The sequence below is a fragment of the Taudactylus pleione genome, unplaced genomic scaffold (assembly GCF_031769625.1).
Source record: "Taudactylus pleione unplaced genomic scaffold, aTauple2 ptg002115l, whole genome shotgun sequence".
NCBI classification, from domain to species: Eukaryota; Metazoa; Chordata; class Amphibia; order Anura; family Myobatrachidae; genus Taudactylus; species Taudactylus pleione.
In genome coordinates this window covers 132,275-159,939 of record NW_028286509.1, presented here as the reverse complement: position 1 = coordinate 159,939, position 27,665 = coordinate 132,275, and the positions used below count along the sequence as shown (strand labels likewise).

At 49.8% G+C, this 27,665-nt stretch overlaps 1 protein-coding gene across 2 annotated transcripts in view; it reads left to right on the top strand.

Moving 5' to 3' along the window:
• SEMA3B (semaphorin 3B) overlaps window positions 1-27,665 on the top strand; it is a 59,680-nt gene that overhangs the window by 25,762 nt on the left and 6,253 nt on the right. For both annotated transcript variants that reach the window (XM_088465658.1, XM_088465657.1), the window contains exons 6-14: window positions 1,127-1,220; window positions 7,109-7,228; window positions 11,582-11,724; window positions 21,777-21,894; window positions 22,275-22,344; window positions 23,514-23,658; window positions 23,824-24,043; window positions 24,171-24,262; window positions 27,032-27,073. In XM_088465658.1, the coding sequence (XP_088321784.1) occupies window positions 1,127-1,220; window positions 7,109-7,228; window positions 11,582-11,724; window positions 21,777-21,894; window positions 22,275-22,344; window positions 23,514-23,658; window positions 23,824-24,043; window positions 24,171-24,262; window positions 27,032-27,073 (1,044 nt within the window). The remainder of the gene's footprint in view (window positions 1-1,126; window positions 1,221-7,108; window positions 7,229-11,581; window positions 11,725-21,776; window positions 21,895-22,274; window positions 22,345-23,513; window positions 23,659-23,823; window positions 24,044-24,170; window positions 24,263-27,031; window positions 27,074-27,665) is intronic.

The following is a 27,665-nucleotide window of genomic DNA, read 5'->3' as shown; positions in this document are numbered from 1 at the left end:
ACATGGGTTATGGGGGCACTATGTGATAATAGGAGACTGGAGGTACATGGGTTAAGGGGCACTATGTGACAATAGGAAACTGGGGGTACATGGGTTAGGGGGCACTATGCAATAATAGGAGACTGGATGTACATGGGTTGGGGGGCACTATGTGATAATAGGAGATTGGAGCTACATGGGTTAAGGGGCACTATGTGATGTAAGGAGACTGGAGGTACATGGGTTAGGGGGCACTAAGTGATGTAAGAAGACTGGGGGTACATGGGTTAGGTGCACTATGTGATGTAAGGAGACTCGGGGTACATGGGTACATGGGTTGAGGGACACTATGTGATAATAGGAGACTGGGGGTACATGGGTTAGGCGGCACTATGTGATAATAGGAGACTGGGGGTACATGGGTTAGGGGGCACTATGTGATAATAGGAGACTGGGGGTACATGCGTTAGGGAGCACTATATGATAATAGGAGACTGGGGATACATGCGTTAGGGGGCACTATGTGATAATAGGAGATTGGGGGAGTATGAGTTAGGGGACACTATGCGATGTAAGGAGACTGGGGGTACATAGGTTATGGGGGCACTATGTGATATAAGGAGACTGGAAGTACATGGGTTAGGGGGTCACTATGTGATAATAGGAGACTGGGGGTACATGGGTTATGGGCGCACTATGTGATAATAGGAGACTGGAGGTACATGGGTTATGGGGGCACTATGTGATAATAGGAGACTGGAGGTACATGGGATAGGGGGCACTATGTGATAATAGGAGACTGGAGGTACATGGGTTAGGGGGCACTATGTGATAATAGGAGACTGGAGGTACATGGGTTATGGGGGCATAGGAGACTGGTGGTACATGGGTTAGGGGGCACTATGTGATAATAGGAGACTGGAGGTACATGGGTTATGGGGGCATTATGTGATAATAGGAGACTGGAGGTACATGGACTAGGGGGCACTATGTGATAATAGGAGACTGGAGGTACATTGTTTAGTGGGCACTATGTGATAATAGGAGACTGGAGGTACATGGGTTAGGGGGCACTATGTGATAATAGGAGACTGGGGGTACATGGGCTAGGGGGCACTATGTGAAGTCTGTGTTACATTGTTTGCAGGACACAGTATTTAAGTTGGATACAAAGAGGCTGGAGGATGGGAAGGGGCGCTGTCCATATGACCCCAAACACACATCAGCTGCTGTACTAGTCGGTGAGAACAAACTATTCATGTTCTTATGCAATGTTGTCATATAATTACCCCCTCCTCACCCGCCAAATATACTGTATACATAACTGACACACAAAATACTGTTTACATATCTCACAACACACACATCTCACCTTTAACTGCCACCTGCACCAGCATCTCCCATTCACTGCCTCCTGCACCAGCATCTCCCATTCACTGCCTCCTGCACCAGCATCTCCAGCAACATCTCCCATTCACTGTCTCCTGCACCAGCATCTCCAGCCACATCTCCCCTACACTGCCTCCTGCACCAGCATCTCCAGCCACATATCCCATTCACTGTCTCCTGCACCAGCATCTCCAGCCACATCTCCCCTTCACTGCCTCCTGCACCAGCATCTCCAGCCACATCTCCCTTTCACTGCCTCCTGCACCAGCATCTCCAGCCACATCTCCCATTCACTGCCTCCTGCTCGGCATCTCCAGCCACATCTCCCATTCACTGTCTCCTGCCCCAGCATCTCCAGCCACATCTCCCATTCACTGTCTCTTGCACCGGCATCTCCAGCCACATCTCCCATTCACTACCTCCTGCACCATTATCTCCAGCCACATCTCCCATTCACTGCCTCCTGCATCGGCATCTCCAGCCACATCTCCCCCTAACTGCCTCCTGCACCGGCATCTCCAGCCACATCTCCCATTCACTGCCTCCTGCACCAGTATCTCCAGCCACATCTCCCATTCACTGCCTCCTGCACCGGCATCTCCAGCCACATCTCCCCCTAACTGCCTCCTGCACCAGCATCTCCCATTTACTGCCTCCTGCACCAGCATCTCCCATTCACTGCCTCCTGCACCAGCATCTCCAGCCACATCTCCCATTCACTGCCTCCTGCACCGGCATCTCCAGCCACATCTCCCATTCACTGTCTCCTGCACCGGCATCTCCAGCCACATCTCCCATTCACTGCCTCCTGCACCAGCATCTCCCATTCACTACCTCCTGCACCAGCATCTCCCATTCACTGCCTCCTGCACCGGCATCTCCAGCCACATCTCCCATTCACTGTCTCCTGCACCGGCATCTCCCATTCACCGCCTCCTGCGCCGGCATCTCCAGCCACATCTCCCATTCACTGTCTCCAGCCACATCTCCCATTCACTGTCTCCTGCCACATCTCCCATTCACTGCCTCCTGCACCAGCATCTCCAATTCACTGCCTACTGCACTGGCATCTCCAGCCACATCTTCCATTCACTGTCTCCTTCACCAGCATGTCCCATTCACTGCCTCTTGCACCGGCATCTCCAGCCACATCTCCCATTCACTGCCTCCTGCACCAGCATCTCCAGCCACATCTCCCATTCACTGCCTCCTGCACCAGCATCTCCCATTCACTGCCTCCTGCACCGGCATCTCCAGCCACATCTCCCATTCACTACCTCCTGCACCATTATCTCCAGCCACATCTCCCATTCACTGCCTCCTGCATCGGCATCTCCAGCCACATCTCCCCCTAACTGCCTCCTGCACCAGCATCTCCAGCCACATCTCCCATTCACTGCCTCCTGCACCAGTATCTCCAGCCACATCTCCCATTCACTGCCTCCTGCACCGGCATCTCCAGCCACATCTCCCCCTAACTGCCTCCTGCACCAGCATCTCCCATTTACTGCCTCCTGCACCAGCATCTCCCATTCACTGCCTCCTGCACCAGCATCTCCAGCCACATCTCCCATTCACTGCCTCCTGCACCGGCATCTCCAGCCACATCTCCCATTCACTGTCTCCTGCACCGGCATCTCCAGCCACATCTCCCATTCACTGCCTCCTGCACCAGCATCTCCCATTCACTACCTCCTGCACCAGCATCTCCCATTCACTGCCTCCTGCACCGGCATCTCCAGCCACATCTCCCATTCACTGTCTCCTGCACCGGCATCTCCCATTCACCGCCTCCTGCGCCGGCATCTCCAGCCACATCTCCCATTCACTGTCTCCAGCCACATCTCCCATTCACTGTCTCCTGCCACATCTCCCATTCACTGCCTCCTGCACCAGCATCTCCAATTCACTGCCTACTGCACTGGCATCTCCAGCCACATCTTCCATTCACTGTCTCCTTCACCAGCATGTCCCATTCACTGCCTCTTGCACCGGCATCTCCAGCCACATCTCCCATTCACTGCCTCCTGCACCAGCATCTCCAGCCACATCTCCCATTCACTGCCTCCTGCACCAGCATCTCCCATTCACTGCCTCCTGCACCGGCATCTCCAGCCACATCTCCCATTCACTGTCTCCTGCACCAGCATCTCCCATTCACTGTCTCCTGCACCAGCATCTCCAGCCACATCTCCCCTTCACTGCCTCCTGCACCAGCATCTCCAGCTACATCTCCCCTTCACTGCCTCCTGCACCAGCATCTCCAGCCACATCTCCCATTCACTGCCTCCTGCACCGGCATCTCCAGCCACATCTCCCATTCACTGTCTCCTGCCCCAGCATCTCCAGCCACATCTCCCATTCACTGTCTCTTGCACCGGCATCTCCAGCCACATCTCCCATTCACTACCTCCTGCACCAGTATCTCCAGCCACATCTCCCATTCACTGCCTCCTGCATCGGCATCTCCAGCCACATCTCCCCCTAACTGCCTCCTGCACCGGCATCTCCAGCCACATCTCCCATTCACTGCCTCCTGCACCAGTATCTCCAGCCACATCTCCCATTCACTGCCTCCTGCACCGGCATCTCCAGCCACATCTCCCCCTAACTGCCTCCTGCACCAGCATCTCCCATTTACTGCCTCCTGCACCAGCATCTCCCATTCACTGCCTCCTGCACCAGCATCTCCAGCCACATCTCCCATTCACTGCCTCCTGCACCGGCATCTCCAGCCACATCTCCCATTCACTGTCTCCTGCACCGGCATCTCCAGCCACATCTCCCATTCACTGCCTCCTGCACCAGCATCTCCCATTCACTACCTCCTGCACCAGCATCTCCCATTCACTGCCTCCTGCACCGGCATCTCCAGCCACATCTCCCATTCACTGTCTCCTGCACCAGCATCTCCCATTCACCGCCTCCTGCGCCGGCATCTCCAGCCACATCTCCCATTCACTGTCTCCAGCCACATCTCCAATTCACTGTCTCCTGCCACATCTCCCATTCACTGTCTCCTGCCACATCTCCCATTCACTGCCTCCTGCACCAGCATCTCCAATTCACTGCCTACTGCACTGGCATCTCCAGCCACATCTTCTATTCACTGTCTCCTTCACCAGCATCTCCCATTCACTGCCTCTTGCACCGACATCTCCAGCCACATCTCCCATTCACTGCCTCCTGCACCAGCATTTCCAGCCACATCTCCCATTCACTGCCTCCTGCACCAGCATCTCCCATTCACTGCCTCCTGCACCGGCATCTCCCATTCACTGCCTCCTGCACCGGCATCTCCAGCCAAATCTCCAATTCACTGCCTCCTGCACCAGCATCTCCAGCCACATCTCCAATTCACTCCCTCCTGCACCAACATCTCCAGCCACATCTCCTATTCACTGCCTCCTGCACCAGCATCTCCAGCCACATCTCCCATTCACTGCCTCCTGCACCAGCATCTCCAATTCACTGCCTACTGCACTGGCATCTCCAGCCACATCTTCCATTCACTGTCTCCTTCACCAGCATCTCCCATTCACTGCCTCTTGCACCGGCATCTCCAGCCACATCTCCCATTCACTGCCTCCTGCACCAGCATCTCCAGCCACATCTCCCATTCACTGCCTCCTGCACCAGCATCTCCCATTCACTGCCTCCTGCACCGGCATCTCCAGCCACATCTCCCATTCACTGTCTCCTGCACCAGCATCTCCCATTCACTGCCTCCTGCACCGGCATCTCCAGCTACATCTCCAATTCACTGCCTCCTGCACCAGCATCTCCAGCCACATCTCCAATTCACTGCCTCCTGCACCAGCATCTCCAGCCACATCTCCAATTCACTCCCTCCTGCACCACCATCTCCAGCCACATCTCCTATTCACTGCCTCCTGCACCAGCATCTCCAGCCACATCTCCCATTCACTGCCTCCTGCACCAGCATCTCCAATTCACTGCCTACTGCACTGGCATCTCCAGCCACATCTTCCATTCACTGTCTCCTTCACCAGCATCTCCCATTCACTGCCTCTTGCACCGGCATCTCCAGCCACATCTCCCATTCACTGCGTCCTGCACCAGCATCTCCAGCCACATCTCCCATTCACTGCCTCCTGCACCAGCATCTCCCATTCACTGCCTCCTGCACCGGCATCTCCAGCCACATCTCCCATTCACTGTCTCCTGCACCAGCATCTCCCATTCACTGCCTCCTGCACCGGCATCTCCAGCCACATCTCCAATTCACTGCCTCCTGCACCAGCATCTCCAGCCACATCTCCAATTCACTGCCTCCTGCACCAGCATCTCCAGCCACATCTCCAATTCACTGCCTCCTGCACCAGCATCTCCAGCCACATCTCCTATTCACTGCCTCCTGCACCAGCATCTCCCATTCACTGCCTCCTGCACCGGCATCTCCAGCCACATCTCCAATTCACTGCCTCCTGCACCAGCATCTCCAGCCACATCTCCAATTCACTGCCTCCTGCACCAGCATCTCCAATTCACTGCCTCCTGCACCAGCATCTCCAGCCACATCTCCCATTCACTGTCTCCTGCACTAGCATCTCCCATTCACTGCCTCCTGCACCGGCATCTCCAGCCACATCTCCAATTCACTGCCTCCTGCACCAGCATCTCCAGCCACATCTCCAATTCACTGCCTCCTGCACCAGCATCTCCAGCCACATCTCCAATTCACTGCCTCCTGCACCGGCATCTCCAGCCACATCTCCCATTCACTGTCTCCTGCACCAGCATCTCCCATTCACTGCCTCCTGCACCGGCATCTCCAGCCACATCTCCAATTCACTGCCTCCTGCACCAGCATCTTCCATTCACTGCCTCCTGCACCGGCATCTCCAGCCACATCTCCTATTCACTGCCTCCTGCACCGGCATCTCCAGCCACATCTCCCATTCATTACCTCCTGCACCAGCATCTCCAGCCACATCTCCCATTCACTACCTCCTGCACCAGCATCTCCCATTCACTGCCTCCTGCACCGGCATCTCCAGCCACATCTCCTATTCACTGCCTCCTGCACCGGCATCTCCAGCCACATCTCCCATTCACTACCTCCTGCACCAGCATCTCCAGCCACATCTCCCATTCACTACCTCCTGCACCAGCATCTCCCATTCACTACCTCCTGCACCAGCATCTCCAGCCACATCTCCAATTCACTGCCTCCTGCACCAGCATCTTCCATTCACTGCCTCCTGCACCGGCATCTCCAGCCACATCTCCTATTCACTGCCTCCTGCACCGGCATCTCCAGCCACATCTCCCATTCACTGCCTCCTGCATCGGCATCTCCAGCCACATCTCCAGTTCACTGCCTCCTGCACCAGCATCTCCAGCCACATCTCCAATTCACTGCCTCCTGCACCAGCATCTTCCATTCACTGCCTCCTGCACCGGCATCTCCAGCCACATCTCCTATTCACTGCCTCCTGCACCGGCATCTCCAGCCACATCTCCCATTCACTACCTCCTGCACCAGCATCTCCAGCCACATCTCCCCTACACTGCCTCCTGCACCAGCATCTCCAGCCACATCTCCCATTCACTACCTCCTGCACCAGCATCTCCAGCCACATCTCCCCTACACTGCATCCTGCAACATATACACATGGTGCATTCCTGTATATAACTGGGTTATATTTGCTTTCCAAATATATTTAAAGTATTACACATATTTCCTGATGGCTTATGTTCTGTCCCTCTCTGCCAGGGGATGAAATATACTCTGGAGTTGCCACTGATCTTATGGGGCGAGATTTCACCATATTCCGGAGCCTGGGAAGACGCCCTCCTCTGCGCACAGAGCAGCATGACTCCCGCTGGCTGAATGGTGAGTTCCCTGCCTCGGCCTCTCCGTATAGCATATAATAGTGTGCTGCTGAGGGTAACGTGGGCTGAAGGATTAATACAGGGCATTTCTCAGGGCTGGCGTTCTAATAGTGGCTGTGGAGTGGTACAGAGGCGCCATCTGATTTAGTAACATATGGGGCTATAGTCTGGGGGTGAACAGTCTATTTATAATAACCAATAATTGATGTTCACACAGACCCAGCGCAGGAAACATTTGGGTTTCAATGAAAAGAATGTGTTGGTGCTTTTATAGTGTATATCTGACACCCAAATGTTGTGCTTTGGGCTAGCAGAAGGGCAACTCGTCAGATGGCGCACTCTGAGTGTTAGAATTTCCCTCTGAACATGGCCGCCGAAATCAGTGCAACTGCGGAATAAGTCACATCCGACTAGTTACCCCGTTACCTTCCAGAAATGCCCACTGACATTGCCTCTCTCTCCGAGACTAAATTCCTAACTAACACATGCGCAGACTGAAAACATCCGCCGCTTGCGTCCAAATCCGCAACAGCAGCCACCTCCCACAGCAGCACGGTTGTGTAGTGGTTAGCATTACTGCTTCACAGCATTGAGGTCGTTGCTTTGATTCCCCCACGGCCCTGTATGGAGTTTGTAAATTCTCCCCATGCTTGTGTGGATTTCCTCCCACACTCCAAAATTATACCGGCTGGTTAATTGGCTCCCAACAAACAAATAAACCCTAATGTATGTGTGCATGTGATAGGAAGTGATGTGAGCGGCCAAATTCTCCCTGTACAGCGCTGCGGAATATGTCTGCGCTCTATATAAATAACTGGTAATAACTATGTACGTCTACATGTGCTAAGGAATATAGAGTGTAAGCTCCACTGGGCCAGAGAGTGATGTGAATGGCCAAATACTCTCTGTACAGCGCTGCGGAATATGTGTGCGCTATATAGATAACTAGTAATAAAAGCTTGTGTATACATGTGACAGGGAATATAGAGTGTAAGCTCCACAGGGGCAAGGACTGATTTGAATAGCCATAATGTGCGCTATATAAATAACTGGTAATAAAATAAATACAGGACACACGGCGATGATACAGGACACGCGGCGATCACACAGGACACACGGCGATCTCACAGGACACACGGTGATTATACAGAACACACGGCGATTATACAGGACACACGGCGATTGTACAGGACACACGGCGATCGTACAGGACACACGGTGATTATACAGGAAACACGGCGATCGTACAGGACACACAGTGATTGTACAGGACACACGACGATTATACGGCGATTATACAGGACACACGGCGATCATACAGGAAACGCGGCGATCGTACATGACACGCGGCGATCATACAGGACACACGGCGATTATACAGGACAAACAACGATTATACGGCGATTATACAGGACACACGGCGACTATACAGGACACATAGTAATCATACAGGATACACGGCGACTATACAGGACACATAGTAATCATATAGGACACACGGCGATCGTACAGGACACATGGTGATTGTACAGGACACACGGCGATTATACGGGACACACGACGATTATACGGCGATTATACAGGACACACGGCGATCATACAGGAAACACGGCGATCGTACAGGACACGCGGCGATCGTACAGGACACACGGCGATCGTACAGGACACGCGGCGATCGTACAGGACACACTGTGATTGTACAGGACACGGCGATTATACAGGACACACAACGATTATACAGCGATTATACAGGACACACGGCGACTATACAGGACACATAGTAATCATACAGGACACACGGCGACTATACAGGACACATAGTAATCATACAGGACACACGGCGATCGTACAGGACACACGGTGATTGTACAGGACACACGGCGATTATACGGGACACACGACGATCATACGGCGATTATACAGGACACACGGCGACTATACATGACACAAAGTAATCATACAGGACACACGGCGATTATACAGGACACATGGCGATCATACAGGACACACGGCGACTATACATGACACAAAGTAATCATCCAGGACACATAGCGATTATACAGGACACACGGTGATCATACAGGCCACACGGCGACTATACATGACACAAAGTAATCATACAGGACACACGGCGACTATACTTGACACACTTTAATCATACAGGACACACGGCGATCATACAGGACACACAGCGATCATACAGGACACACAGCGATCATACAGGACACACAGCAATCATACAGGACACACAGCAATCATACAGGACAGACGGCGATCATACGGAACACACAGCGATCATAGGGGACGGCGATCATACGGGATACACGGCGATCATACGGGACGGCGATCATACGGGATACACGGCGATCATACGGGACACACGGCGATCATACGGGACACACGGCGATCATACGGGACACACGGCGATCATACAGGACACACGGCGATCATACGGGACACACGGCGATCATACGGGACACACGGTGATCGTACGGCGATTATACAGGACACACGGCGACTATACATGACACAAAGTAATCATACAGGACACACGGCGATTATACAGGACACATGGCGATCATACAGGACACACGGCGACTATACATGACACAAAGTAATCATCCAGGACACATAGCGATTATACAGGACACACGGCGACTATACATGACACAAAGTAATCATACATGACACACGGCGACTATACTTGACACACTTTAATCATACAGGACACACGGCGATCATACAGGACACACAGCGATCATACAGGACACACAGCAATCATACAGGACACACAGCAATCATACAGGACAGACGGCGATCATACGGAACACACAGCGATCATAGGGGATGGCGATCATACGGGATACACGCGATCATACGGGACGGCGATCATACGGGATACACGGCGATCATACGGGATACACGGCGATCATACGGGACACACGGCGATCATACGGGACACACGGCGATCATACAGGACACACGGCGATCATACGGGACACACGGCGATCATACGGGACACACGGTGATCGTACAGGACACAGTGATTATACAAATCACACAGCAAACATACAGGACAGCAAGCATTCAGGACACACAGCAATCATACAGGACAGACGGCGATCATACGGAACACACAGCGATCATAGGGGATGGCGATCATACGGGATACACGCGATCATACGGGACGGCGATCATACGGGATACACGGCGATCATACGGGACACACGGCGATCATACGGGACACACGGCGATCATACAGGACACACGGCGATCATACGGGACACACGGCGATCATACGGGACACACGGCGATCATACGGGACACACGGTGATCGTACAGGACACAGTGATTATACAAATCACACAGCAAACATACAGGACAGCAAGCATTCAGGACACACATTGATCATACAGGACATACAGCAAACGTACAGACACATAGCAATTATACAGGACGCACAGCGACACAGCAATCGTACAGGACACACAGCGAGCATACAGGACACACGGTGATTATACAAATCATATAGCAAACGTTCAGGACACACATTGATCATACAGGACACACTGCAATTATATAGGACATACAGCAATTATACAGAACGTACAGGACATACAGCAATTATACAGGACATGCAGAAAACGTACAGGACACACAGCGAGCATTCAGGACGCAGTGATTATACAGGACGCACAGCGACACAGCAATCTTACAGGACACACAGCGAGCATACAGGACACGTAGCGATTATACAAAGCACGTAGCAAACGTACAGGACACACAGCGAGCATTCAGGACACTCAGTGATCATACAGGACACAAACCAATTATACAGGACACACAGTGATCATATAGGACACAAAGCAATTATACAGGACACACAGTGATAATAGAGAACACACAGCCAGTATACAGAACACAGAAAACGTAAAGGACACACAGTGATCATACAGGACACATAGTGATCATATAGGACACAAAGCAATTATACATGACACACAGTGATCATACAGGACATAAACCAATTATACAGGACACACAGTGATCATATAGGACACAAAGCTAGTATACAGAACACAGAAAACGTACAGGACACACAGCCAGTATACAGGACACATAGTGATCATATAGGACACAAAGCAATTATACTGGACATACAGTGATCATACAGAACACACAGCAATTATACAGGACATACAGAAAACGTACAGGACACACTGCGTGCATACAGGACACACGTTGATTATACAGGACACAATACTGATATCAATGTATGTATATTGCGTCAATTCAGTGTTTGATGAGCAACCACATTTCTGTAACTGTTCCGCTTTGTCTTCTGTCTCCCTAGAACCCAAATTTGTCAAAGTGTTTTGGATCCCAGAGAGTGAAAACCCCGATGATGATAAAATCTATTTCTTCTTTCGGGAGACGCCCATTGAGGGTCTGGGAGGTGTCAAACAGTCCTACGCCCGGATAGGGCAGATATGCCGGGTAACTAAACATCGACATGAACAATATCTCTGTACGGGGCCCATTTATTAATGATCACCTTTACAATGCGGTCTGGGTATGACGTTATTGCATTACAAGATGCCGTCATAGCACCGGAATGTATCATCCAGCACTGTCGGGTGTTTTTGGGGATTAAGCCACAAATATACACTGATAAATGGGTCCCCATGTCCTGTTACTCTCATTAGTGCGCCTATTTCTCAAATAATATTTGCGAGATATCCCCCCCAAAACACACAATTTCAGGAGATATCCACAAGTATTATCACCCCAATGTATAATGGAGGGACTGCGGCAGATCTGTGTCCATATCCACTTCCGGCAGCAGCAGCAGCCCCCATAGGTTACTATGGGGGATGTGATGCAGTCAGATATTCCAAGCTCCGCAATGCTTGGCCCCCACAGCTTGCGCTATCTGACGTTGTGCTGATGTATCCTAGGGGCTACACATCGTAATATTTACCAGCAGAGGGTTCCGGAGAAACCCTCTCCAGCATTGGCCGCCACGCATGCGTGGCCTGTCCCGGCGGCTCAGTACTATTACATTATGAGTGAATGAGGATTCCTTATTGCTGTGTGGCCTGTCCCGGCAGCTCAGTACTATTACATTATGGGTGAATGAGGATTCCTTATTGCTGTGTGGCCTGTCCCGGTGGCTCAGTACTATTACATTATGGGTGAATGAGGATTCCTTATTGCTGCGTGGCCTGTCCCGGCGGCTCAGTACTATTACATTATGCGTGAATGAGGATTCCTTATTGCTGCGTGGCCTGTCCCGGCGGCTCAGTACTATTACATTATGGGTGAATGAGGGTTCCTTATTGCTGCGTGGCCTGTCCTGGCAGCTCAGTACTATTACATTATGGATGAATGAGGATTCCTTATTGCTGCGTGGCCTGTCCCGGCGGCTCAGTACTATTACATTATGGGTGAATGAGGATTCTTTATTGCTGCGTGGCCTGTCCCGGCGGCTCAGTACTATTACATTATGGGTGAATGAGGATTCCTTATTGCTGCGTGGCCTGTCCCGGCGGCTCAGTACTATTACATTATGGGTGAATGAGGATTCTTTATTGCTGCGTGGCCTGTCCTGGCGGCTCAGTACTATTACATTATGGGTGAATGAGGATTCCTTATTGCTGCGTGGCCTGTCCCGGCGGCTCAGTACTATTACATTATGGGTGAATGAGGATTCCTTATTGCTGCGTGGCCTGTCCCGGCGGCTCAGTACTATTACATTATGGGTGAATGAGGATTCCTTATTGCTGCGTGGCCTGTCCCGGCGGCTCAGTACTATTACATTATGGGTGAATGAGGATTCTTTATTGCTGCGTGGCCTGTCCCGGCGGCTCAGTACTATTACATTATGGGTGAATGAGGATTCCTTATTGCTGCGTGGCCTGTCCCGGCGGCTCATTACTATGAGGATTCCTTATTGCTGCGTGGCCTGTCCCGGCGGCTCAGTACTATTACATTATGAGTGAATGAGGATTCCTTATTCCTGCGTGGCCTGTCCCAGTGGCTCAGTACTATTACATTATGGGTGAATGAGGATTCCTTATTGCTGCGTGGCCTGTCCTGGCAGCTCAGTACTATTACATTAGGGTGAATGAGGATTCCTTATTGCTGCGTGGCCTGTCCCGTCAGCTCAGTACTATTACATTATGGGTGAATGAGGATTCCTTATTGCTGCATGGCCTGTCCCGGTGCCTCAGTACTATTACATTATGGGTGAATGAGGATTCCTTATTGCTGCGTGGCCTGTCTCGGCGGCTCAGTACTATTACATTATGGGTGAATGAGGATTCCTTATTGCTGCGTGGCCTGTCCCGGCGGCTCAGTACTATTACATTATGGGTGAATGAGGATTCCTTATTGCTGCGTGGTCTGTCCCGGCAGCTCAGTACTATTACATTATGGGTGAATGAGGATTCCTTATTGCTGCGTGGCCTGTCCCGGTGGCTCAGTACTATTACATTATGGGTGATTGAGGATTCCTTATTGCTGCGTGGCCTGTTCCGGTGGCTCAGTACTATTACATTATGGGTGAATGAGGATTCCTTATTGCTGCGTGGCCTGTTTCGGTGGCTCAGTACTATTACATTATGGGTGAATGAGGATTCCTTATTGCTGCGTGGCCTGTCCCGGCAGCTCAGTACTATTACATTATGGGTGAATGAGGATTCCTTATTGCTGCGTGGCCTGTCCCGGTGGCTCAGTACTATTACATTATGAGTGAATGAGGATTCCTTATTGCTGCGTGGCCTGTCCCGGTGGCTCAGTACTATTACATTATGGGTGAATGAGGATTCCTTATTGCTGCGTGGCCTGTCCTGGCAGCTCAGTACTATTACATTAGGGTGAATGAGGATTCCTTATTGCTGCGTGGCCTGTCCCGGCAGCTCAGTACTATTACATTATGGGTGAATGAGGATTCCTTATTGCTGCGTGGCCTGTCCCGGCGGCTCAGTACTATTACATTATGGGTGAATGAGGATTCCTTATTGCTGCGTGGCCTGTCCCGGCGGCTCAGTACTATTACATTATGGGTGAATGAGGATTCCTTATTGCTGCGTGGCCTGTCCCGGCAGCTCAGTACTATTACATTATGGGTGAATGAGGATTCCTTATTGCTGCGTAGCCTGTCCCGGCAGCTCAGTACTATTACATTATGGGTGAATGAGGATTCCTTATTGCTGCGTGGCCTGTCCCGGCGGCTCAGTACTATTACATTATGGGTGAATGAGGATTCCTTATTGCTGCGTGGCCTGTCCCGGCAGCTCAGTACTATTACATTAGGGTGAATGAGGATTCCTTATTGCTGCGTGGCCTGTCCCGGCAGCTCAGTACTATTACATTAGGGTGAATGAGGATTCCTTATTGCTGCGTGGCCTGTCCTGGCGGCTCAGTACTATTACATTATGAGTGAATGAGGATTCCTTATTGCTGCGTGGCCTGTCCTGGCGGCTCAGTACTATTACATTATGAGTGAATGAGGATTCCTTATTGCTGCGTGGCCTGTCCCGGTGGCTCAGTACTATTACATTATGAGTGAATGAGGATTCCTTATTGCTGCGTGGCCTGTCCCGGTGGCTCAGTACTATTACATTATGGGTGAATGAGGATTCCTTATTGCTGCGTGGCCTGTCCTGGCGGCTCAGTACTATTACATTATGGGTGAATGAGGATTCCTTATTGCTGCGTGGCCTGTCCCGGCAGCTCAGTACTATTACATTATGGGTGAATGAGGATTCCTTATTGCTGCGTGGCCTGTCCCGGTGGCTCAGTACTATTACATTATGGGTGAATGAGGATTCCTTATTGCTGCGTGGCCTGTCCCGGCGGCTCATTACTATTACATTATGAGTGAATGAGGATTCCTTATTGCTGCGTGGCCTGTCCCGGTGGCTCAGTACTATTACATTATGGGTGAATGAGGATTCCTTATTGCTGCGTGGCCTGTCCTGGCAGCTCAGTACTATTACATTAGGGTGAATGAGGATTCCTTATTGCTGCGTGGCCTGTCCCGTCAGCTCAGTACTATTACATTATGGGTGAATGAGGATTCCTTATTGCTGCGTGGCCTGTCCCGTCAGCTCAGTACTATTACATTATGGGTGAATGAGGATTCCTTATTGCTGCATGGCCTGTCCCGGTGCCTCAGTACTATTACATTATGGGTGAATGAGGATTCCTTATTGCTGCGTGGCCTGTCCCGGCGGCTCAGTACTATTACATTATGGGTGAATGAGGATTCCTTATTGCTGCGTGGCCTGTCCCGGCGGCTCAGTACTATTACATTATGGGTGAATGAGGATTCCTTATTGCTGCGTGGTCTGTCCCGGCAGCTCAGTACTATTACATTATGGGTGAATGAGGATTCCTTATTGCTGCGTGGCCTGTCCCGGCAGCTCAGTACTATTACATTAGGGTGAATGAGGATTCCTTATTGCTGCGTGGCCTGTCCCGGCAGCTCAGTACTATTACATTATGGGTGAATGAGGATTCCTTATTGCTGCGTGGCCTGTCCCGGTGGCTCAGTACTATTACATTATGGGTGAATGAGGATTCCTTATTGCTGCGTGGCCTGTCCCGGCGGCTCATTACTATTACATTATGGGTGAATGAGGATTCCTTATTGCTGCGTGGCCTGTCCCGGCGGCTCAGTACTATTACATTATGAGTGAATGAGGATTCCTTATTCCTGCGTGGCCTGTCCCAGTGGCTCAGTACTATTACATTATGGGTGAATGAGGATTCCTTATTGCTGCGTGGCCTGTCCTGGCAGCTCAGTACTATTACATTAGGGTGAATGAGGATTCCTTATTGCTGCGTGGCCTGTCCCGGTGGCTCAGTACTAGTACATTATGGGTGATTGAGGATTCCTTATTGCTGCGTGGCCTGTTCCGGTGGCTCAGTACTATTACATTATGGGTGAATGAGGATTCCTTATTGCTGCGTGGCCTGTTTCGGTGGCTCAGTACTATTACATTATGGGTGAATGAGGATTCCTTATTGCTGCGTGGCCTGTCCCGGCAGCTCAGTACTATTACATTATGGGTGAATGAGGATTCCTTATTGCTGCGTGGCCTGTCCCGGCGGCTCAGTACTATTACATTATGAGTGAATGAGGATTCCTTATTGCTGCGTGGCCTGTCCCGGTGGCTCAGTACTATTACATTATGGGTGAATGAGGATTCCTTATTGCTGCGTGGCCTGTCCTGGCAGCTCAGTACTATTACATTAGGGTGAATGAGGATTCCTTATTGCTGCGTGGCCTGTCCCGGCGGCTCAGTACTATTACATTATGGGTGAATGAGGATTCCTTATTGCTGCGTGGCCTGTCCCGGCGGCTCAGTACTATTACATTATGGGTGAATGAGGATTCCTTATTGCTGCGTGGCCTGTCCCGGCAGCTCAGTACTATTACATTATGGGTGAATGAGGATTCCTTATTGCTGTGTAGCCTGTCCCGGCAGCTCAGTACTATTACATTATGGGTGAATGAGGATTCCTTATTGCTGCGTGGCCTGTCCCGGCGGCTCAGTACTATTACATTATGGGTGAATGAGGATTCCTTATTGCTGCGTGGCCTGTCCCGGCAGCTCAGTACTATTACATTAGGGTGAATGAGGATTCCTTATTGCTGCGTGGCCTGTCCCGGCAGCTCAGTACTATTACATTAGGGTGAATGAGGATTCCTTATTGCTGCGTGGCCTGTCCTGGCGGCTCAGTACTATTACATTATGAGTGAATGAGGATTCCTTATTGCTGCGTGGCCTGTCCTGGCGGCTCAGTACTATTACATTATGAGTGAATGAGGATTCCTTATTGCTGCGTGGCCTGTCCCGGTGGCTCAGTACTATTACATTATGAGTGAATGAGGATTCCTTATTGCTGCGTGGCCTGTCCCGGTGGCTCAGTACTATTACATTATGGGTGAATGAGGATTCCTTATTGCTGCGTGGCCTGTCCCGGCGGCTCAGTACTATTACATTATGGGTGAATGAGGATTCCTTATTGCTGCGTGGCCTGTCCCGGCGGCTCAGTACTATTACATTATGGGTGAATGAGGATTCCTTATTGCTGCGTGGCCTGTCCCGGCGGCTCAGTACTATTACATTATGGGTGAATGAGGATTCCTTATTGCTGCGTGGCCTGTCCCGGTGGCTCAGTACTATTACATTATGGGTGAATGAGGATTCCTTATTGCTGCGTGGCCTGTCCCGGCGGCTCAGTACTATTACATTATGGGTGAATGAGGATTCCTTATTGCTGCGTGGCCTGTCCCGGCGGCTCAGTACTATTACATTATGGGTGAATGAGGATTCCTTATTGCTGCGTGGCCTGTCCCGGCGGCTCATTACTATTACATTATGGGTGAATGAGGATTCCTTATTGCTGCGTGGCCTGTCCCGGCGGCTCAGTACTATTACATTATGAGTGAATGAGGATTCCTTATTGCTGCGTGGCCTGTCCCGGCGGCTCAGTACTATTACATTATGGGTGAATGAGGATTCCTTATGGCTGCGTGGCCTGTCCTGGCAGCTCAGTACTATTATATTAGGGTGAATGAGGATTCCTTATTGCTGCGTGGCCTGTCCCGGCAGCTCAGTACTATTACATTATGGGTGAATGTGGATTCCTTATTGCTGCGTGGCCTGTCCCGGTGGCTCAGTACTATTACATTATGGGTGAATGAGGATTCCTTATTGCTGCGTGGCCTGTCCCGGCGGCTCAGTACTACTACATTATGGGTGAATGAGGATTCCTTATTGCTGTGTAGCCTGTCCCGGCGGCTCAGTACTATTACATTAGGGTGAATGAGGATTCCTTATTGCTGCGTGGCCTGTCCTGGCGGCTCAGTACTATTACATTATGAGTGAATGAGGATTCCTTATTGCTGCGTGGCCTGTCCCGGTGGCTCAGTACTATTACATTATGGGTGAATGAGGATTCCTTATTGCTGCGTGGCCTTTCCCGGCGGCTCAGTACTATTACATTATGGGTGAATGAGGATTCCTTATTGCTGCGTGGCCTGTCCCGGCAGCTCAGTACTATTACATTATGGGTGAATGTGGATTCCTTATTGCTGCGTGGCCTGTCCCAGTGGCTCAGTACTATTACATTATGGGTGAATGAGGATTCCTTATTGCTGCGTGGCCTGTCCCGGCGGCTCAGTATTACTACATTATGGGTGAATGAGGATTCCTTATTGCTGTGTAGCCTGTCCCGGCGGCTCAGTACTATTACATTATGGGTGAATGAGGATTCCTTATTGCTGCGTGGCCTGTCCTGGCGGCTCAGTACTATTACATTATGAGTGAATGATGATTCCTTATTGCTGCGTGGCCTGTCCCGGTGGCTCAGTACTATTACATTATGGGTTAATGAGGATTCCTTATTGCTGCGTGGCCTTTCCCGGCGGCTCAGTACTATTACATTATGGGTGAATGAGGATTCCTTATTGCTGCGTGGCCTGTCCCGGCAGCTCAGTACTATTACATTATGGGTGAATGTGGATTCCTTATTGCTGCGTGGCCTTTCCCAGTGGCTCAGTACTATTACATTATGGGTGAATGAGGATTCCTTATTGCTGCGTGGCCTGTCCCGGCGGCTCAGTATTACTACATTATGGGTGAATGAGGATTCCTTATTGCTGCGTGGCCTGTCCCGGCGGCTCAGTACTATTACATTATGGGTGAATGAGGATTCCTTATTGCTGCGTGGCCTGTCCCGGCAGCTCAGTACTATTACATTATGGGTGAATGAGGATTCCTTATTGCTGTGTAGCCTGTCCCGGCAGCTCAGTACTATTACATTATGGGTGAATGAGGATTCCTTATTGCTGCGTGGCCTGTCCCGGCGGCTCAGTACTATTACATTATGAGTGAATGAGGATTCCTTATTGCTGCGTGGCCTGTCCCGGCGGCTCAGTACTATTACATTATGGGTGAATGAGGATTCCTTATGGCTGCGTGGCCTGTCCTGGCAGCTCAGTACTATTATATTAGGGTGAATGAGGATTCCTTATTGCTGCGTGGCCTGTCCCGGCAGCTCAGTACTATTACATTATGGGTGAATGTGGATTCCTTATTGCTGCGTGGCCTGTCCCGGTGGCTCAGTACTATTACATTATGGGTGAATGAGGATTCCTTATTGCTGCGTGGCCTGTCCCGGCGGCTCAGTACTACTACATTATGGGTGAATGAGGATTCCTTATTGCTGTGTAGCCTGTCCCGGCGGCTCAGTACTATTACATTAGGGTGAATGAGGATTCCTTATTGCTGCGTGGCCTGTCCTGGCGGCTCAGTACTATTACATTATGAGTGAATGAGGATTCCTTATTGCTGCGTGGCCTGTCCCGGTGGCTCAGTACTATTACATTATGGGTGAATGAGGATTCCTTATTGCTGCGTGGCCTTTCCCGGCGGCTCAGTACTATTACATTATGGGTGAATGAGGATTCCTTATTGCTGCGTGGCCTGTCCCGGCAGCTCAGTACTATTACATTATGGGTGAATGTGGATTCCTTATTGCTGCGTGGCCTGTCCCAGTGGCTCAGTACTATTACATTATGGGTGAATGAGGATTCCTTATTGCTGCGTGGCCTGTCCCGGCGGCTCAGTATTACTACATTATGGGTGAATGAGGATTCCTTATTGCTGTGTAGCCTGTCCCGGCGGCTCAGTACTATTACATTATGGGTGAATGAGGATTCCTTATTGCTGCGTGGCCTGTCCCGGCGGCTCAGTACTATTACATTATGAGTGAATGATGATTCCTTATTGCTGCGTAGGCCTGTCCCGGTGGCTCAGTACTATTACATTATGGGTTAATGAGGATTCCTTATTGCTGCGTGGCCTTTCCCGGCGGCTCAGTACTATTACATTATGGGTGAATGAGGATTCCTTATTGCTGCGTGGCCTGTCCCGGCAGCTCAGTACTATTACATTATGGGTGAATGTGGATTCCTTATTGCTGCGTGGCCTTTCCCAGTGGCTCAGTACTATTACATTATGGGTGAATGAGGATTCCTTATTGCTGCGTGGCCTGTCCCGGCGGCTCATTACTATTACATTATGAGTGAATGATGATTCCTTATTGCTGCGTGGCCTGTCCCGGTGGCTCAGTACTATTACATTATGGGTTAATGAGTATTCCTTATTGCTGCGTGGCCTTTCCCGGCGGCTCAGTACTATTACATTATGGGTGAATGAGGATTCCTTATTGCTGCGTGGCCTGTCCCGGCAGCTCAGTACTATTACATTATGGGTGAATGTGGATTCCTTATTGCTGCGTGGCCTTTCCCAGTGGCTCAGTACTATTACATTATGGGTGAATGAGGATTCCTTATTGCTGCGTGGCCTGTCCCGGCGGCTCAGTATTACTACATTATGGGTGAATGAGGATTCCTTATTGCTGCGTGGCCTGTCCCGGCAGCTCAGTACTATTACATTATGGGTGAATGAGGATTCCTTATTGCTGTGTAGCCTGTCCCGGCAGCTCAGTACTATTACATTATGGGTGAATGAGGATTCCTTATTGCTGCGTGGCCTGTCCCGGCGGCTCAGTACTATTACATTATGAGTGAATGAGGATTCCTTATTGCTGCGTGGCCTGTCCCGGCGGCTCAGTACTATTACATTATGGGTGAATGAGGATTCCTTATGGCTGCGTGGCCTGTCCTGGCAGCTCAGTACTATTATATTAGGGTGAATGAGGATTCCTTATTGCTGCGTGGCCTGTCCCGGCAGCTCAGTACTATTACATTATGGGTGAATGTGGATTCCTTATTGCTGCGTGGCCTGTCCCGGTGGCTCAGTACTATTACATTATGGGTGAATGAGGATTCCTTATTGCTGCGTGGCCTGTCCCGGCGGCTCAGTACTACTACATTATGGGTGAATGAGGATTCCTTATTGCTGTGTAGCCTGTCCCGGCGGCTCAGTACTATTACATTAGGGTGAATGAGGATTCCTTATTGCTGCGTGGCCTGTCCTGGCGGCTCAGTACTATTACATTATGAGTGAATGAGGATTCCTTATTGCTGCGTGGCCTGTCCCGGTGGCTCAGTACTATTACATTATGGGTGAATGAGGATTCCTTATTGCTGCGTGGCCTTTCCCGGCGGCTCAGTACTATTACATTATGGGTGAATGAGGATTCCTTATTGCTGCGTGGCCTGTCCCGGCAGCTCAGTACTATTACATTATGGGTGAATGTGGATTCCTTATTGCTGCGTGGCCTGTCCCAGTGGCTCAGTACTATTACATTATGGGTGAATGAGGATTCCTTATTGCTGCGTGGCCTTTCCCGGCGGCTCAGTACTATTACATTATGGGTGAATGAGGATTCCTTATTGCTGCGTGGCCTGTCCCGGCAGCTCATTACTATTACATTATGGGTGAATGAGGATTCCTTATTGCTGTGAATTACGGCAATAAGGAATCCTTATTATCTGGGCGTGGTCGCATAGCTTGATAAATATACTCCTATATCAGGTTAATCCATTATATTGTCTCTTACAGAATGACATGGGAGGACAGCGGAGCTTAGTGAATAAATGGACAACGTTCCTAAAGGCTCGCCTTGTGTGCAGGGTGCCTGGGAATGAGGCAGGGGGCGACACGACTTTCGACGAGCTCAGTAAGTATTTATTATCTCCTCCCTATATTAGTGACAGACAATTTTACTTTGTACTCTCTAGCTGCGGTCTTTCTGGACAGGACACAGAACTATGCCATATTGGTACCGTGGCTTAGAACAAGAAAGGTTCCCAGTTATAGATGGGTTTAGCAGCAGCCCTCTACTGGCCATAGTAACAGCACTGAATAAATGTACAACCACCAAGTATAAGGTCTAATACACAATGGCTTTAGGAACTAACTGGATGTGTAATCCGACATGGAGCAGAGGTGCTTTCCCTGTGCGGCCCTAGTCACTATACTGCACATAGCAGCAGTTATTACATACACAGGAACGTGTAACTAGTGAGTATTATTGATTTGTGTGTCTGTCTCTCTTAGGGGATGTATTTCTGCTGCGCACAAAGGACAGGCGGAACCCGCTGATATACGCGCTATTCTCATCCTCCAGGTGAGACGGCTAAATCCCGGCTTCTTCTCTTCTGATAGACACACAGACAGATGGAGACAGCTTTGTATTCTGGTCTCGCTCTCGCCGCGGTGCTTATTATCGCTCCGCGGTATACATCAAAGGGTTAACGCTTGGGGAATCCTACAGTATTTACAGCATCAGAATAATACATGTACAACCGCAATACTCATTATTCTGCTATTACACTCATAGCGTCACCGATAACGTACAATGTATTTTTACTGTTGTGATAAGTGGTGATAAAGAGACATTGGGGGTCATTCAGAACCGCTCGCGAGCAGCAGTACGCTCGCAAGCGGGTTGATGTTCCCCACTGCGCATGCGCACGACGGAGGGAGCTCCATCGTGCGCATGCGCGAGACCCGGGGAGCGATGGGCTCTCCATCGCTCCGGGTCTCGCACCAAAGGGGGCGTGCTGTCGATGTTGATTGACAGCACACCCCCTTTGGTGGGCGTGCCTGCCAGACGGAGGCGTTCCCATGGGAACGCTTACCGTCTGAAGCCGGCCCCACTGACATCACTAGTGATGTCAGTGGGAGTGATTTTGGCTCTGATAGAGCCAAAATCACTCCAGGGCTTGTGGCAGGGAGACCCTACCGCAGGGTCTCCGTCGCAAGTCCGATGGTCGCGATGGTCAAGACCATTGCGACCATCTTTTTGGCCGCTCGCATATGCTGTGGGTGGTCACCCACAGCTATACGAGCGGCCAGGAGGCCGCTCCATTTTCATGGAGGAGGGCCCTGATTCAGAGCGAGCACTCTGGTCAGGGCGTTCAGCTCTGAATCAGGCCCATTGTTACTACCGCAGCTTAGTAAATAGGCCTTACATTGAGATCAGGTAACGCTGCAGGGGGACTATTTACTAAAGTGAGAGTTTTTACAAGTGGAGATGTTGCCCATAGCAACCAATCAGATTCTACTTAACATTTATCTAGCACCTACTAATAAGATAATAGCTAGAATCTGATTGGTTGCTATGGGCAACATCACTTCTAAAAACCCGCACCTTAGTAAATATAGCCCTAGGTGTCTGTAAGCATGGAGACCTGCCTCTAACAAGCTGCTCTGGGAAGGTGACTGGTGCTGGAAATGTACAGGTGACAGAGAACTGCTCCGCTTACAGAGGTCTGTTCTGCCCATCTCTCTCAGCTCCGTGTTCCGTGGCTCTGCAATCTGTGTCTACACTATGGACGACGTCCGCAGAGCTTTTCTTGGACCCTTTGCTCACAAGGAAGGACCTAACTACCAGTGGGTGTCCTATCAGGGCAGAGTTCCGTACCCTCGGCCCGGGATGGTAGGTAGTCAGACTGAGATTGCTGGTTTGGGAATAGGTGGGAAGTGGCACAGAGATGGAAAATAACCCTGGAAGGGAAGTGTAATAACAGTATAACACAGGGGAGGAATGCTGGTTAGCAAGACAACGTAACACTGAATAAATTGCTTCTCCGACCCTCTCTAGTGTCCCAGTAAAACATTTGGAAGTTTCGAATCCACCAAAAACTTCCCGGACGACGTGCTGCAGTTTGCCCGGAATCACCCGCTCATGTTTAACCCTGTAACACCCGGGTCTGGCAGGCCAATTTTCCTGCGCAGTCACGGGGATGTCATGTTTACCAAGCTGACCGTGGACCGGGTGGCCGCCGCTGACGGAGAATATGACGTTATGTTCATTGGAACAGGTGAGAGTGTCGGAAACTCTACCACTTGTTGTCACTAATGCCCATTTCACCCGGTCATTGCTGTCCAACTGGCGATATATATATCACGTCATCTCTGACACTCTGGTGTCCGCCTGTCTTTACCTAGATGTGGGTTCCGTGCTGAAAGTGATCTCGGTGCCCAAACAGAGCTGGGACCAGATGGAGGAACTGGTTCTGGAAGAGCTTCAAGTCTTCAAGGTAAGAGAGAGGATGTAGGGATGAAAGTGACTTCTGTAGGAGTAAGAAGTGTTGTTACCGAGACTCTTATACACTCTGGAGGCTGAGCCAATATCCTGCCAGTGCCAGTCAATTCATTAAGGACTAGTGGCTCAACAATGGGCTCCATATACTAATAATCCCAGTAATATTCCTCATCGTAGCAATTTGGAATGTCGTTTTTACCATGGTAGCGATGCCGGAACAGCCGGGATAAGCAAAGACCTGCACTCCTGCAGCAATGAATGTTTACGCTGCCAGGTTCTGCACTGAGACTGCCAGAGAGATCCCTTTCTGCACTCTGATACCTCTTTCCATAGGAAATACCTAACTACCACCATCTGTACATAGCGCAAGCCATCAGAGCTTGTTAAATGGCATGATTGCAATGTCCCCGTACATTGTATGGAAACAGCAGAAGGGTATGATACCGCCAGCTGTGAGATCTTCTGCACTACACACCATATACAGCAGGTAATATAAGTATTGAACACATCAACATTTTTCTCAGTAAATATATATGTGTAATGGGGCTAATGTAATGAAATGTTCACCAAATGTCAGCAACAACCCATGCAATCCACATACGCAAAGAAATCAAACCTTAGATGTCCATTACGTTATGTGTAATAATGTGAAATGATACAGGGAAAAAGTATTGAACACATGAAGAAAGGGAGGTGCAAAAAGGCATGGAAAGCCAAGACACCAGCTGAAACCTATCAGTAATTAGAAAGCAATCCTGCCCCTTGTAAATTAATATACGCTGGTTCAATCTCAACTGATGGCCTATAAAAAGATGTCTCATTAACAAGGAGTCACACAAGAAACATCTCATGATGGGTAAAAGCAAAGAGCTCTCTCAAGACCTTTGGGACCTTACTGTTGCAAAACATACTGATGGCACTGGTTACAGAAGGATTTCTAAAATGTTTCTGAATGTTCCAGGGAGCACTGTTGGGACCATAATCCGGAAGTGAGAAGACCATCATTTCGCCATAAACCGGCCATGACCAGATGCTCCTCACAAAATTTCTGACAGAGGAGTGAAAAGAATTATCAGAAGAGTTGTCCAAGAGCCAAGGACCACTTGTGGAGAGCTTCAGAAAGACCTGGAATTAGCAGGTACAATTGTTTCAAAGAAAACAATAAGTAATGTACTCAACCGCCATGGCCTGTATGCACGCTCACCACGCAAGACTCCATTGCTGAAGAAAAAGCATGTTGAAGCTCATTTAAAGTTTTCTGCACAACATTTGGACAAGCCTGTGAAATACTGGGAGACTAGAGTCTGGTCAGATGAGACCAAAATTGAACTCTTTGGAAGTCATAATATACACCAGGTTTGGAGGAGAAATGGCACTGCACATCACCCCAAAACCACCAAACCAACAGTGAAGTTTGGAGGTGGGAACATCAGGGTGTGGGGATGTTTTTCAGCATACGGTACTGGCATACTTCATATGATTGAAGGAAGGATGAATGGAAAAATGTACAGAGACATCTTGATAAAAAATCTGCTGCCGTCTACCAGGATACTGAAGATGAAACGAGGGTGGACATGTCAGCAAGACCATGATCCCAAACACACAGCCAAGGACACTCGCAATTGGTTTCAGAGAAAGAAAATAAAGCTGATAGAATACCCCAACCAATCACCTAACCTGGATCCAATTGAAAATCTATGGAAAGAACTAAAGATCAGAGTTCATAGAAGAGACCACGGAACCTTCAAGATTTGGAGACTGTTTGTGTGGAAGAATGGGCCAAAATCCCACCTGAGCAATGTGTGCGACTAGTTTCTCCATACAGGAGGCGTCTTGAAGCTGTCATTACTAACAAAGGCTTTTGTCCGAAGTATTAAATACATTTCAGTAAGCGTGTTCATTTCTTTTTCCCTGTGTCATTTCACATTATTACACATAACTTAATTTATGAACATCTATGGTTTGATTTCTTTGCGTATGTGGATTGCATGGGTTGTTGCTGAAATTTGGTGCTAATTTCATTACATTAGCCCATTACACATATATTTACTGAGAAAAATGTTGATGTGTTCAATACTTATCTTACCCGCTGTAAATAGGCACTATACTTAATTTGGAGAAGATCATACAGCTTTTGCACATGATTTTGGGGGCAGAATTGACCTCTAATAGCGAAGCTTGAACGATTCTCACTTTTGTTATCATATTTGGCCAGTTTGAGGTCCCCAGAACTGATTTGGGTTCAACTATCACAGACAAATTTGTGATCCAAGACCGCAGTTAAAACAAAAAATGCCCAAACAAACTTCTGTATTTATTGTGACTTCAAAGAACAGTTTCTTCAACCGCTCTGGAACAATGTGAGCAGCTCTGGTCACTAGCGCAATGATAGGCAGCGCCCACAGCTGGCATGTGCCAGTTACACCTTAATATAAAATACAATGATAGGCAGCGCCCACAGCTGGCATGTGCCAGTTACACCTTAATATAATATACAATGATAGGCAGCGCCCACAGCTGGCATGTGGCAGTTACACCTTAATATAATATACAATGATATTCAGCGCCCACAGCTGGCATGTGCCGGTTACACCTTAATATAATATACAATGATAGGCAGCGCCCACAGCTGGCATGTGGCAGGTACACCTTAATATAAAATACAATGATAGGCAGCGCCCACAGCTGGCATATAAAATACAATGTCTATGCTCCATCCTCCTATATTACTGTTAATGCCTGAATCCTCTGTCTCTCTGCGCAGGACGCGTCTCCTATCTCCGGCATGCAGATATCGTCTAAGCGAGTAAGTGGAAGGTTCCGCACTGTTTTTGGTCTGATTTGGATTTGTGCGCAAACCCGATGATTAACGTACAAATCCCATGGTGGGGCATCTGCGCATGTGCAGAGCGGGTCCTGCGTGATCGCTCACTGTCCCCCTCAGCAGATGCCTGATTGACAAGCTACAGCCATTTGGGGGTGGGGAGGGGGGGCAGCCATTTGTGGGAGTGGCTATGCCAGGGTCCGATTTTCTGGTCCCGGCAGCGTCAAACCATCGGCCATCCTACATACCTTGAGGGTTACTCAGATGGGCGATGGTGACCCAAGTGATCAGATGGCAGCGTCCTCAGACGCAGCTGGGGATCACTGAGGCTGGTAGGAGGCGTCTTTCTATTACAGTGCTGCATTACCATGTTACCATCGCTGCTGAGCCCAAAGAGATAAGAGCGATGCTAAATACATCATCACCACAATCAGGCCCAGTGCTCAGCCAATGCTCTCCCTCCCTCACTCTGTGCCCTCACTCCCTCTGTGCCCTCACTCCCTCCCTCTGTGCTCTCACTCCCTCACTCACTCCGTGCCCTCTCTCCCTCCCTCACTCTGTGCCCTCACATCCC